Source organism: Theobroma cacao, chromosome 6 (genome assembly GCF_053813885.1).
Source record: "Theobroma cacao isolate CCN51 chromosome 6, ASM5381388v1, whole genome shotgun sequence".
Taxonomy (NCBI): Eukaryota; Viridiplantae; Streptophyta; class Magnoliopsida; order Malvales; family Malvaceae; genus Theobroma; species Theobroma cacao.
Window position 1 is genome coordinate 31,037,882 of NC_142644.1, and position 13,968 is coordinate 31,051,849.

A 13,968-nucleotide genomic window follows, 5' to 3' on the forward strand; every position below is an offset into this window, starting at 1 on the left:
TGTTATACTGTCATTGGTATGTATAAGAGAAAATCCTTGGCTATATGTACAAACAATAAAAAAGACAAGAGGAAGTATGCGGTGAGGCACAACCTGAAGATTGACTGACCCCATGGGCCCCTAAAAGTTTTAAATTATTGGTCTCTAGGAATGGACTCAGCCAATCAGGGTAGCCATTAGGGTTAGATGTGCAGTGCACTCATCTTTGTTACTGACAGAACCCATGTTCTACAATGGTGAATATGCTTGAAGGCATGTTCCCCTAATAAAAGCAGTGCCGGTTGAGAAAGAACAAGGATGAAACAAAGCCTTCTGCAGAACCCCAAGAGTCAAAAAGAAACTAGATCATGTTTACTGCACAGGTAATCGAACAGTCCACCCAAATCCAACTCTCTGTATGAGTTTCATCTATCTTTTTTTTGATTCTTTGAATCCAATTTTCCATCACTGGTTCAAAGATATAAGAGATGCTAAAGAGTATATGGCCAAAGAGAGAACTGTTACAACAACACAACCACCATGTACCATCAGGCAGAAAATATCTCAATCCTATCCATGTCGCATTTAACTAGAGAGTCTGTAAAAGCATTAGTTTCATGGACCATCAACTTCATTAAAAATGTGTCACGCACAATCATGGCTGAAGCTTTACTTCCCTTATTCAAGATAATGTTACCTTAAAATTGGACTCGATAATCAATTATTTGTCTATCAAACCACGATGGAAAAGCAAATAATTAAATTGCTTTTTTAAATGTCACTAAGTTAGAATCTTGAACCCTAAGAGGGCCAAAGAAAACACCAGTTACATGTCCATTAATACTATGTACATATATAAAATGTATTATTGCAGAATGGAAAAATCAGAAAATACATGATATATATTCTGATTTTTTTTTTCAATTGTGCATGATGCATTGGGTTGGCTACCACCACTTACTGGATCCCATGTACAACAATACTTTTTGCTAATAAATCATGTCATGTTTGATGGTATGCTTACCTACCAGACCACTACAATTTGGTGGAAATATTATTATCTTAGTAGTTTTCAGTGAGTACTGTTGTGCTTCTCTTTTACCCTCCCAAGTTGATTAAGATGATAAATTGACAGAGTTTTTGGTGTTTGAAGGATTGACAAAAGCAGGAAAGTAAAAACAAAAAATGAAGTCAGAAAATTTTTCTATAAGCTATGGAAAGGACGCTGCAAGTACAGGATAATAAGCCAAAACCCCTTGTTTATGGATCCCCAAGTCCTACCAAAAGGAAACCCTGTATCTTTCCCCTCCCCTCACCTCAATGATCTGTCCCTCTCCCCATGTGAATTGATGTCTGCATCTCTCCCCATCTTTTTACAGCCAAAAAACAGCCCCACTTTAATGACTGTTTTCACGTGAAAACTCTGCAAAATTTTTGTGCTATCCCTGCAACATAGTCCTATCTCTCCTTCATCATCCTTGACCCCCCACCCCACCGCCAGAAAACCCTAGGTCCTAGTCTTGGTGTTTTTTTCCCGTTTTTGACAGGTTCTTGGTTTTCATGGCAGCATCTACTTATGGTAAAGGTAAGGCCTATAAATTTCTCTGGGTTCTCTCATAAGCTTTGGGGTATCCTTGAACTCAAGTTTATGGTTAGCACCAAATTGCAGTAATTTCAAGGTTGTGATAAGAGAACATACTAAGAAGTAGCTTTCATGTTTGCAATGCAAGAAGCAGAGAAATTTAACGAGTGAAAGTCGTCCATGCATCATGATTTTGGCGATGATCCATGGAACTATATACGAACAGTAGTTGACATTACTGATACTTGAAGATCACGGCACACAATTTATGATGGAAACGCAGTTATTACAACAAACCGGGTAAGCCGGAAACAGGCTTGGAAAATAAATAATAAGAGAGAGAGAGAGAGAGAGAGAATTCAATACTTGCCGTACTTCTGCCAACATAGTAGCATAATAACACACCTCCTTAATATGTAAAACCTCGACCTTTGTTCCTTGGCCATGGTTAAGCACCTTTTCTTCAAGCTTGACGTGGTGGTTTCCTCACAATGCCCTCGCTGATCAATTTCATCATCTCCTGTTGATGGCGCGGAATGGCACTGACCCATGTTCGGCAATTCGTGACCGCAATTAAAGACTTTCACGCACAAAAGGCTCTGAAAGAGTGAGAGATTACTTGCAGTAGACCCCTGACCTGAAGGCTCTTAAATGGAGTTCACCTAATGGACCAGTAGCTCAATCTCTGTGGCCCTTGCAACACTCCTCGGTATCTGCAGGCTGTCTCCTCCTACTTAATGCATGCTGTTGCCCTCCAAGATCTTCTATCTTTGTGCTCGATGGGAACCGGAACCCAGCTCTTGCATCTGCACTCATACAAGAGAGAGATATGCAAGACTCAGCAGGCTAAGCGCTATTTGTCTTATTCCTTGTGGTTTGCCCTTTATTAGGTGTATGCTCTTGACTGAACATGGATACAGTAGTATCAGGCATCAAAACCTCTAACCAAATCTCTTGTCCTTAAAAGCAGAACCCAAAAAAAGGGTCTGTTGTCTACACTTCAAAGCTGTGAAAATTTGATACCCTCTTTACTGCTTGGATTTAGACCCTCATGTATGCTTTCAAAGATTTTATATAATAAGGAACCAATTTTCATATAACATTTGAAGATCTAGAAGAAAAGAAAGAGAGTAGATTAGCATGCTATTTCAACTAAAAGTTTGTTCACATTCAAAGATATTTTTTATATTAACCAAACTAAAGCCTTTAATAAGTGTAGCTAAAGACATTTTACCTACTTTAATCACAAGTTGAACTTGAACCAATACAATAAGAAAGAATATTGAGAAATCAATCAAACAAGAAAGACTTATATATATATCCGATGATACTATATAATTAAGTGATAATGTATAGATTCATATACCGACAATGCATCAAATATATATTTTATATAAAATAATACAATCAAAAAGTAAAATTGATGTTTCAACCATTTCTTCACTATCATTTATATCTAGTGTCGCATTCATTTAGATATATCATCACTTCAATAGAAGAACTTGTTGCATCTTTGTAGTTCAAGTTATTGCAGGCTGGCTAGCTTGCCCCAAACCATGGGTTCTCATTGGTGCTAGCTAAAAAGTTTCCAACCAAACCTGCCCCAAGTTGCTTCACACCCATTATTTTCCTGCAAACCTTTATTTTGACAAATTTCACCATTGTCGGATGAATGATCTTTGTTTGCAAGTGAGCCCATGAATAACACTAAACCAACCCATTTATTGTTCATGCCTGCCAGCCAGCCCATTGGGAGTCCTAACTTCCTTCAACCAAAATTAACAAAACGGCAGCGTTTCATAAGCTTGCCCGGACGGATGAGATTCCTTGTGCCCGGGGCAATCCCGTGGGGAAACAAAGATAAATAAAATAATCTATTTAGAAAATTCAACGTAAATTCCGCTAAGCTTTAGTTTCGTGTTGGCCTCGAATTCAAGTAAACCCTCAAAAAAAGTTTCCTTCTTGTCTCAAAGATCTCCCCTTTTCTTTTATAAAGTCGAAGTCTTTTGGTACATTTCTTAGTTTGATTCCGACCCTTTTGCTCTCTCGATCAATTGGGTTCTTGAAACCCCAATTTCTTCAAGCCCTTCGCTTGTTGTTTCCGGTGGCGGGTATGTTTTCTGATGTTGTCTTCGGCAAGCCTTTTACGTTCATACACGTTTTCGGCTTTTCCTTCTCTCTGATTTAAAAAAAGATTGAATTTTGTGGTGATGTTTCGATGTTTGAAATTCGCAGTGGATAATCAGTGATCGAGTCTTGCAAATGGCCAAAAGTTCCTTCAAGCTTGAACATCCTTTGGGTTCGTTTCATTGATCCCTTATTTTTCTTTTCTGTTTATTTGTCTCTTTTTTCCCTTTTTAGAATTTTGTTAAAAAATTTGCTTGATTGATTTATTGTTTGATTAAAAGTTAATTTGGGTATTCTTTGCTTTATTTCTTTTGGTTTAAATATATGGTCTTTGTTTTGTAGATTTTTATTCAGAATCTGCTATCCGGATGTGTGTTATTGTATGGAAATATTAGAAATTTGGTGTTGTTTATGTAACATTGGATGAACTGGGGGGAGTTTGATTGGTGGATTTTTAGACTGAATGACGCTTTGTTGGTTGAATTCATGAGATGTTCCATGGTTTGTATACATTGAAATTCCTGTAAATTGGTTTGGTCAGGTGCTTTGTTTTCTTGGAGAGAAAGCATGCTCTCGGTTAACGCAGTTGCAAATTTTGAAAAGAGCAAAACATGAAGCATGGATCATGAAAGTTGTCTATCTTTGTTTGTTTTCTATGTTCTGGTGCATCTTCTTTGTTTTGCTTTTCTAGGTTATTTCTGCCATTGCTTGTAATGAAATTTAATTGGAAACACTGGTCTTGTCGTTGCTTGTAGCATCCATATCACGTATAACACTCAACATTGCTTAGCAGAGGTTATCACTTTCTCTCTCTTTTCCATTTTTTATGATCAATAGGAATGGATGTAATTTGTCTCACCTCTTTTGGATATAGTTGCAGCATCGTCATTATCTTTGCTGTTGTCTCTGCTGCTCTTGTTGTCTGATTCGATTAAACTAATAATTTGTTTCTCTTTTAATTTCTAATTCTCAGAAAGGAGGCAGGCTGAAGCTTCTCGCATCAGGGAGAAGTATCCAGACAGAATTCCTGTAAGACTATTTTTGTTACTATCTGCCATTTCTGCAAAACATTTTGATCCTGTATTGTCTTTTAATATTCTTCTATGCTAATGGGTGACTGAGCAGGTTATCGTGGAGAAGGCTGAAAGGAGTGACATTCCTGACATTGATAAGAAGAAGTTAGTAGCATTTTGCCCTTATTTAAGTAAACTTTCTTTTGTAGCCCAGTCAACTGCAATAAATATATGAGAATTGAACCAGATATCCTACAATTAGACTGGTCACTGTTTTTTCTTAATATTCTTCTTTGATTATGGCTTCAGGTATCTTGTTCCTGCTGATTTGACTGTGGGGCAATTTGTTTATGTTGTCCGGAAAAGGATTAAGCTTAGTGCTGAGAAAGCTATATTTGTCTTTGTTAAGAACACTCTCCCTCCTACTGGTTAGTGATAATATGTTAGCTTTAAGAGTTGCAACCTATTAAAATTTGTTGTTATGTTTCTAAGGCATTTTCCTGTATTTTTTATTGGTTGCAGCTGCCTTGATGTCCGCAATGTATGAGGAAAACAAGGATGAAGATGGTTTTCTTTATATGACTTACAGTGGAGAGAACACATTTGGTTTGCCTTTACTTTTAGCATAATGATGATAGCAATCTATGTAAATAGCTGAAAGAAAAGGTGTAAATTCTCTCAGTGGCGCCTCTTAAGTCGATGCTCGGTTTCATGACAATGACAGTTTCCAGCAGTCTGAACTTGGCATTTTACTTTCTATGAATTCAATGGCTGAAATTAATTCAATCAGTGATTTTCAATTATATTTTTATGGTTTTAATCATGATATCTTGATTAATGGTAAATGTTTCATCTTGATGCCAACATTTTTAGCTTATAAAGTGATGATAACATAAGAAAAGCATGCAGTATATGTTTTTGAGAGTATTTTGTTAGGGTAAAGCGGAGCATTACAGCTCAAATCAGCACAAGTTGTGAGGTAAAGAGACAAATCAGCAGTTGTTCGATGTGACTCTTCTACCTGGCAAAATTGTTATCCAGCCATTTTCAAGAGTGGGGACTGGTTGGGGTTGCTCCATGGATCTACCATATTTTGTTATCCAGCCCTTTTCAAGAGGGGGGAGTGGTTTGGATAGCTCGGGGGATCTACTTTATTTTGTTATCCAGCCATTGTCAAGAGAGGGGACCGGTTTAGGCAGCTCCACGGAACTATCCATACTTTGCTATCCAGCCATTTTCAGGAGTGGGGACTGGTTTGGATAGCTCCATGGATCTAACCATGAAAGATGCTCAAGAAACTTTCTAATGCTTAAAAGTGCCATAAATGGGAGAATGTAGTTCCCTCAAAAAATGAATGAGAATCACATCTAAGTCCTCTACTAATTAAGCTGTTTTCAAATCGTGGGCTAAACAATCAAACAATTTCTGACAAAATTCTGGTCTAGTGGATGTTTACATATTCATTTGGAGGAACCCTTTTTCTGGCATTTGTTCTTGACCCATGTTATGCCCTTGGATACCCCAAGCTTGAATTTCTTGGCTCCCATCAAAGCTGCTGTTTTGGCCTTATTGAACCCACCTTTTCCTTCGGATTTCTTCTTGCTGCCGTTCTCTTTCTTGGCTGTAGCATCCTCATCTTCCATGGCACCGATTCCTCCAGCACCCCATTGATCAGCCCAGCTTGGTGCATCACTCGCCATAGAAACCCTTCGTATCTTTTTTCCAAAGTCTAAGCAAAAACAAGTTCACGAAAACCAATACCAATGATCAAAAAGCAGAAAAGTAAGGCTGTCAAGCTTAGAACTTCAAATCCAGATAGTGGATATATGCCTCTCAGATGACTGCATAGATCCCTTGTTGGAAAGTTTCTCTTTCTTTTCATGTATATTATACTTGGCAACAATCTAAACTTTACTAGAAAACATAGCTTGAAAACAGTACATGCAGTAAGAGAATCTTAAGTTATGTCTACTACAACAAGAATCTGCAGAAGCAGTCAGACTGTACATATCCTCCCTATGTAAGGCTAAGAAAAAGATCCAAAGAACAGAAGAAATGAGACTTGAGCATCTGTTATCAATAGCAGAAAAACAAGTGAAGGTTTTTTGATGGAAAGAGTACCTGGTGATGACTAACAAAAGCGCTGTTGTTGCCCGAGAAGTTTGATGACAGAAGCAGCAGAATGACCAATAATGAGTTTTTCTCTGCTCAAGCACCTTTAAAAACTTAATAAAGAAAGGACCACATGTAGATGGGTTGTCTTTGATCCCATTTTGACCCTTTTTTTAAAGGACTTGCCAACTCATTTGTTTCCCATCATCTGAAGCAAACTTCTTTTAGCATCTTCATGCCTTTTTTTTTTCTTTATTACAAATAAGTAGTAATAATAATAATTAACAATGGTATTCCATGCCATGTTTTCCTAGACAGGCATCATATGTTCATTTTCTACCTAATTATTACAGCCAAGGACAGTCCATACCCCATATTGCCATTGAAATATCTGATGATCGCCACTTGCTAGATTCTTGTAGTTGAAAATAAAAACATTGAATGAGGTATCTTTCGCTTTAAAGTATTCCTCAAACGCCTCAACTTTGAACACCATAAACAAAGTCACTGAAGCTTCCAACACCCAGGAATCTGAATTGAGTTGAAATGTTGTTGCTGCAGATTCATAACTTACAACTTAAGATGACCTTGACAATTCATAATCCAATGATTAATTACATAGAATCCTTTGTCCGTAAGCTTAAACTCTTTGTTTTCTCTTGCTTTCTCTTGGCAGCCGTCCAAGCAGCTGCTTTGGCTTTTACTGATTCCAGCTTTTTTCCATTGGCTTTATTCTTGACCAGTGTTTATGCCCTTGGATACCCTCAAAGCAGCTGCTTTGGCTGCTTTTCCCATTGGTTTTCCTCGTGGATATGCCAGATTGCTCCTGCCACAAATCATACAAAAGCAAATGTGGCATTCCACATACATTTCAAGGTTAAATAGCCAAGAGACTGAGGTGAGGTAAGCCCGCTGAAACAAGCAAGTACAAACCCGACTCAAAGACCCACTACGAAGGTTAAAGAGAAAAAGATATAAATAGACAGATATGGGTTGTCTTTAATCCCATTTTCATCCCCCCCTTGTAAAAGGACTTGACAAATCACTTGTTTCCAAATCCCATCACCAAAAGGCTAAAGCAATTTCGTTTGCCATCTTCTTTAGTCATCAGGCATCATCTGCTCATATGTGCCTAGATCTTGCAATACCTATGGTACAAAATTTTTTTACCTTCTTCCGATGTTTCCGTGTTCGACATTTTTAGAATATTTCATTATTCATACGAATATGATTAACTTTAATATTTCGTATCTGTATTGGACATGTACTCGGTATCCAACATCCTATCTTGAGTCTATATAACATGCATAACAGCTGAGGAGACCTACTGCTAATGTGTTTGCACGGTGATATCATCTTTATTGATCATTTATTATTCTTTGATGATAGCTGCTTGGTTAGATCTAAGATGAGATAGAAACTATGTATAGTAAGGAGACAACTGGTGAAGACTTAAATTATCATAGTTTAAAAGTTAAAGTAACTTGTCTCTTGCCTGCAGACATTGTTTGGGACAGCTCACAATGAACCTGATTGGGCTCGAACAACTCTCCCCACCACCACGGCTCTCCCTTCCCTTAAGCCTTTTGAGATAAACACAAGCATTGATTCAATCCCAGAAACCTTGGCTCTTCTCATGTCCTCTCTGTTGAGATATAAAATAGAGCCAGAATGAGCAGCCCCCAAGAGGGACTGTAACTTGTAAGGTTCCATTTGCAAAGCCTTGGCTCAAGCTTTAAGATATAACTGTTCTTCTAACTACAATAACTTCTCAGCAGGAATTTAGTTTAGTTTCTGATGTTAACTAAGTTGTAAAACAGCAGGCTATATCTGTTTTCGGGGGGGGAGGAGATCAGGTGATTCAATCAAAACATGCTAGTTATGATGTTGCAGACATGGTGGTACTTCCATTCTGTCTTGTTGAAACAGAATGTTGTATCATACCAACAAGGCAACAACTTACCTGATCCAAATTATTACACCATCTAAAAGAGGCAGAAAGAACCAGCTACAAAAGTCAGAGGAAACAAAGTTTCTTACAAGCAAAACATAGACATTAACACCAAACAAGATCCAAGTTATGGGACCTCGACCTCACAATTACTACATATGAAGGGTCCATCTTTACAGATTTCCTTCTAATTTTATACATGGGGGGCGGCTGACAAATAGTGGAGCTATGCAATCCCCCGCCAGGTAAAAGCTAGTTCATATCTGCAGCATTAATCCTTTTAACTTTACCAAAATGCCCTTCCATGTACCAAAACAAATATACCAGCACGAATGTTCTTAAACTGCCATAAACTCTTTTCCTGGGTGAAGTAAACAGGGTGTGAATAGCAAAAAGGAACACTGGTATTATGAAAAGATTGAGCAAGCTGTTTGTTTCTCCAGGGGGTAAAGTTTAATTCACCTCTTTTGAAACATGCTGCCAACAGTCACGAGCACTGATGCAGTGATGATTGCTTCCAAACAGTAGGAGAGAATTAACCTACATTCATCATTTAAACTCCTCTAAACACCATGTCAATTTGCAATCTTTTCAGTATTTTCATAGTCTGGGCTAGCTGTGTGTGTACTAAGTACCCCCAAGTCCTTTTGACTGATGGTTAAATGTTTTAATTTGTGGTAAATGTCTTTCAATGAGTACTTCATGACTGTATCTGTATCGTACCTTAAAGTTTTATTAATGGTTATTCATGCTCTGTCTCTGCATGTACCCGCAAATTTTAGCGGTCAAAGAATGCCAGACCCTAGCTATGGCTTAGTCCCTGTTTACCAGCAATGATATGATTGAATCCTACAAAGAACCCATTGCCATTGATCAAAAGTAAGGATTTTCGGCAATTAAAACAAAATTGTGTGCCAAATTCTCCATCAGGGATTTTATATCTACACTGTAAAATTTGCAAGTTGAAACCCCAAATCAAAATTTAACATAGAGAAAATCATTTTCACTTTGATTTCCTGGTGGACTTGGATTTCTTCATCTTGCTGGACTTGTCGTCGGCAGTGGTCCAAGTATATCCACTAGGAATAGCGAAAGGATCCGCTTGTTGTGCCATTGAAGAAGAAGAAGAACTACGCTGTTGCTGTTGCTGCTGCTGCTGCTTGCTGGCAGACACTGATTGACTGTTGCTTCGCCTCAACCACGCCGTCGACGGCCACGATGACGACGACGATGATGATGGCAACGACGACTTGTGGGTCTCGGGTTTTTGGTCCTCCTCCGCTTGGCCTCCGCCTCTTCCTCCGCCGTAAGAAAAATGCCGAGGACTCGAGAGCGGGGTGTAGAACTGTTCTGTTGGTTGGAGCTCGACGAATTTCGTGAAGGTTATCACCACCCTCACAGTAGGGACGACCGGTATCGCAACCTGCCCCCACCAAACAATCAATTAAGACCCCACCTTGTCTGAAAATCACCCCAAAGTCAAAAAGCGAAAGAGATTTACTCCTATTTCTATACAATTCAAACGGGACAGGACAGGACAGGACAGTTTAACGGTTGAACCACTCCCGCCTGATTCCTTGAACATCCATGATCCTGCCACGTCATCATCTACGGTCTGTCCAGACTGCGTGGACGGATCGTGGCGGACGGAACATTACCTGACCAGAAGACGATAAAAAAAAAAGACCGGGCCCCACGAGGGAAGAACCTTTGTCTGAAAGAGAAAAAGAAACCTCGGATGATGTGGGTCCCGCGAGATGGGGGGTTGGGAATCACCGTCGGATCTAGAACAAAGCGATGGGAGAAGTCCACGTCCGCTAATTCGACCCAAGACTTCTCCACTAATCAGAGAGGGAACGAAAATAAAGCAAAGGACTTGGGAGCACAGTTTTGCTTTTGTCATGGTGCTCAAGCAAAGGTCAGGCTCGCTTGCTTGCCTAAAGCATCAAAAGACCCAAAAGAGACACCCTGCTAAGGAGACAGGCACCCATGTGGACCCCCCACATTTTTTAATAAAAATAAAAAAAATTTAGAAAATTAACGCTTTGTATTACCTTGACCGGAAATGTTCCCGGCGGGAACTTGGTGGTCAGCAACTCTCGCATCCTCCTTACAGCTTTCACTTTATTCGCCAAAATGTCAAGTAACGGTAACAGCTCTTCTGTCTTTAACGGGAACTGTTCCGTTAACCAAACAGACGGCCGTAAACTTCTCACGTACTCTTTCTCCTTAGTTTGCGGAGGCGGCACCACCGTTGTGGTCGTCGTAGTCGGTACGAAAGTTGTCGATCTTCGAGGAGGAACAGCCGCCGCCGCTGACGAAGGAAAAACGTCCACACTCTTCCTCCCGACCGAAATCCACTCCCTCTCCTCTCTGACGAAGCTACTATGCCTTCTCCTATCAGGCATAGCGAAATTCGGATTCTCGCAAACTAAAAAACCGTCGTCGTCTTCGTCAAGCTCTAACGGTAACACCTGTTCACTTCCCGCGACGTCGTTTTCGGAACTCGCGACTTTTCGTGACCTGAAGCTGAAAATCACGTTATGTACTTCGTAAACTTTAGCTTTCCATTCACCGACGCTCTCGGTTTTCTCTTGGCGTCTCCAGTTAGTTCTTCCCACGAGTTCCGCTCTGGTTACGTCCATTCCCGGTCGGTACACGCTCGTTTGGGAATAAAAGCCTGCAATGTCAGATTCACTCATAGGAGCTCCGGCGTTTTCGAATGCGTCGAAGATTTTGCGATCGTCGCGGTTGAGGACTAGCAATGAGCCGCAAGGAATGTTGTGGACGTGATCGCCGTCGCCGAGAAAAAGAAAGCTTTGATCAGCCCGTTGGATTTTCAAGCCGTCGAATCCGGCTAATGAAGTATCCGCTCGGAGATTACCGTCGCGTTTCCAGATCTTGTACGTATCGGAAGGTGCGATTTTTCCGACGAATGGAATTACAGAGCTTTCGAAGTGGAAGGAGATTTCCATGTAGAAGTCCCGCATTCGGCGGAGAACCGCAATTACGCGAGGTAAACGACGGCGCCACTTGCTCCAGGCGGAGCGGTGGTGGAGTTTTAGCAGAACCAACGCAATGTCGGAGCTTCGGCGACACAGAGCTTCCTGGAGCGGATTCCAGCCCGCAGCGTTCTGGAGCGACACGTCAGCTCCAGCAGCTGCAAGTGTTCTAGCCGCTACAGCGTCGTTGAGGCGGACTGCGAGGTGGAGAGGAGTTTCACGGAAGGGGACGTCACGACGGTCCAGAACAGCAGAGATTTCGTCAGCTACGCGCTCTTGACTCAACGAGTCGCACTCGGAGTGGATCTGGGCGGGATCAGCCAGCTTGGGTAGAGTGGAAACCAGTCGAGTCAGAGTCGTGTGATCCCCCAAGACGACGGCGTAGTGAACAGGACTGTGCTTGTAAGCCTCCGGCTTGATAGCAGGAAACGGCGTCGTCATGGACGCCGATGATGATCTGGACATTCTCCTTTTTTTCCCTGTTTCCACTCCTTAATTCCGCAAATATAAGCGAGCGGTTATTTCGAATTGAGAAAATGGCGAATGAAGTAAAAAATGAATATGTCTAAATCCAGAAAGGGCACTAGCAATAGAGCGAGGCAGGGGTATTACTGTCTTTCGATAAAAATAAATTTATTGGGCAGCGTGCAGAAGGAAAGAAAGAGAGGGACGAGATACACGCAATCTGGCGCGGCTTTTGTTGATGCTTCAGACAGGTCCAGTAAACCCTCCCCCCCCCCCCCCCTCGCTTTACCTTCGCTTCTTTGTTTTGTCTTTTCCACTTTTTTTTCTGTTTTTTTAAATTTAAATAAATAAATTTGATTTATTTTAATTTTAAAATAATATTTTTTAATTATATTTATTAAAATGTTTTAATTTTATTAAGCTTATGATATTATCAAAAACCTTTTGATTTGAGTACATTTTGACTCGTGAGTTTAAAAAATTCGATTAATTCAATTATTGATGGAATTTTAATTATCAAAACTACTTTATGGTGGGGAAAAGTTTGGACCAACAATCCATGAGCTCAATCATTCGGACAATTATGGGATTTTAAGATGCATTTTCACCACAATTTTCTAAGTAATATTGTCTTATTTTTGAGACACATGAGACAAAAAACAGTTGAGTTTGTAACACAGCTACGCAAATTGAGGGATTTTCTTTAGTTTGTTTTGTTTGTACTTTTGATTGACCGGTCTAAATTATTCAAAGAGAAAAAGAGAGGGGGAGATTGACCATATGTTTTAAATGAAATTTAAAATAAAATAAAGGGAAAAAAAAGGAAATGTGAGGATTGACTAAGAGAAAATTAAAAAATAAAAAAAAGAGTGAAATCAGAAATGGAGTGATTTGGTGGGGGCATAAGAGAAAATAAAATAAAATAAAAAAAGACAGAGTCCAAGGAGAGGCTTTGTCGTGACCAAGAGAAACTGAGAACAGGGGAGTCTGTCTCCGGCAGCATGGACCAATCCCTAACGGATTTCTCACTCCCTTCGATGCTTCTCCTTCTTTTAACTCCTTCCCTATCCCCCCCCAAACTGTTTCTCCTCCATTTCTTTGCTCTTGTTTTCCTTTGTCTTTTCTTTTTGGATTCTTTGTCTTCAAAGATTCTCATGTGTCATTTTATTCTTTTCATAAATGAGTTCGGTTAATTTAATTCGATTTATTCAATTATTTCAACCGTCAAACTGGTCGAATATAATGAATTTTTAGTGGAACTTCAGGGCATCTTCATGTGCACATTTATAATGAGGACCCACTTTCTCTCTATCTCTAGTATTCAAGCCCAAGGAAAAATAAAAAGAACTACATGTTGATGAATTTTTGAAGTGTGGGAAAGAGTCACACAGATCCAAAGGGTATGATGCAACATCATATAATCAACAATTTTTGTAGGATAAGGAATTAGATATTTCTTTTACTTCCATTATACTTTAGCTTTTCTTTTCTTTTTTCCCTCAAATTTAAGGCCATATCCCACATGAGTATTCACTTTCTCTTATTTCCATCCTCTCATTATACATTAATTGTAGTTATTTGAATGTGAAAATGCATTGCTGTCTCCATGTGGGACATTTTCTTTTCCCTATACTTTTTTTCCATATTAAGAAGGCCATCAACATTTGCTTGAAACCAATGCATTACCAAAAAAGGAATGGAAAGGGCCTTAGAGATGGAGGACAGAAAATAAAAAAA

At 39.6% G+C, this 13,968-nt stretch overlaps 3 protein-coding genes across 3 annotated transcripts; 1 reads left to right on the top strand and 2 right to left on the bottom strand.

The window, feature by feature from the left end:
• Positions 1–3,450: 3,450 nt before the first annotated feature.
• On the top strand, positions 3,451–5,504 carry LOC18597160 (autophagy-related protein 8C). Its single transcript, XM_007026030.3, has 6 exons — positions 3,451–3,672; positions 3,797–3,860; positions 4,662–4,717; positions 4,814–4,866; positions 5,011–5,129; positions 5,224–5,504. Exons 2-6 carry the CDS (start codon positions 3,824–3,826, stop codon positions 5,328–5,330), a joined length of 372 nt encoding a protein of 123 aa, XP_007026092.3. The 5' UTR covers positions 3,451–3,672; positions 3,797–3,823; the 3' UTR covers positions 5,331–5,504.
• A 494-nt stretch (positions 5,505–5,998) lies between these two features.
• LOC18597161 (ankyrin repeat protein) lies at positions 5,999–6,951 on the bottom strand. The gene is made up of 2 exons (XM_088807416.1): positions 6,823–6,951; positions 5,999–6,430 (listed from the first exon to the last, which is right to left on the bottom strand). The coding sequence occupies exon 2, from the start codon at positions 6,399–6,401 to the stop codon at positions 6,162–6,164; it is 240 nt and encodes a 79-aa protein (XP_088663542.1). The 5' UTR covers positions 6,402–6,430; positions 6,823–6,951; the 3' UTR covers positions 5,999–6,161.
• A 2,683-nt stretch (positions 6,952–9,634) lies between these two features.
• LOC18597163 (uncharacterized) lies at positions 9,635–12,349 on the bottom strand. The gene is made up of 2 exons (XM_018123949.2): positions 10,819–12,349; positions 9,635–10,187 (listed from the first exon to the last, which is right to left on the bottom strand). Exons 1-2 carry the CDS (start codon positions 12,229–12,231, stop codon positions 9,768–9,770), a joined length of 1,833 nt encoding a protein of 610 aa, XP_017979438.2. The 5' UTR covers positions 12,232–12,349; the 3' UTR covers positions 9,635–9,767.
• Positions 12,350–13,968: the final 1,619 nt, after the last annotated feature.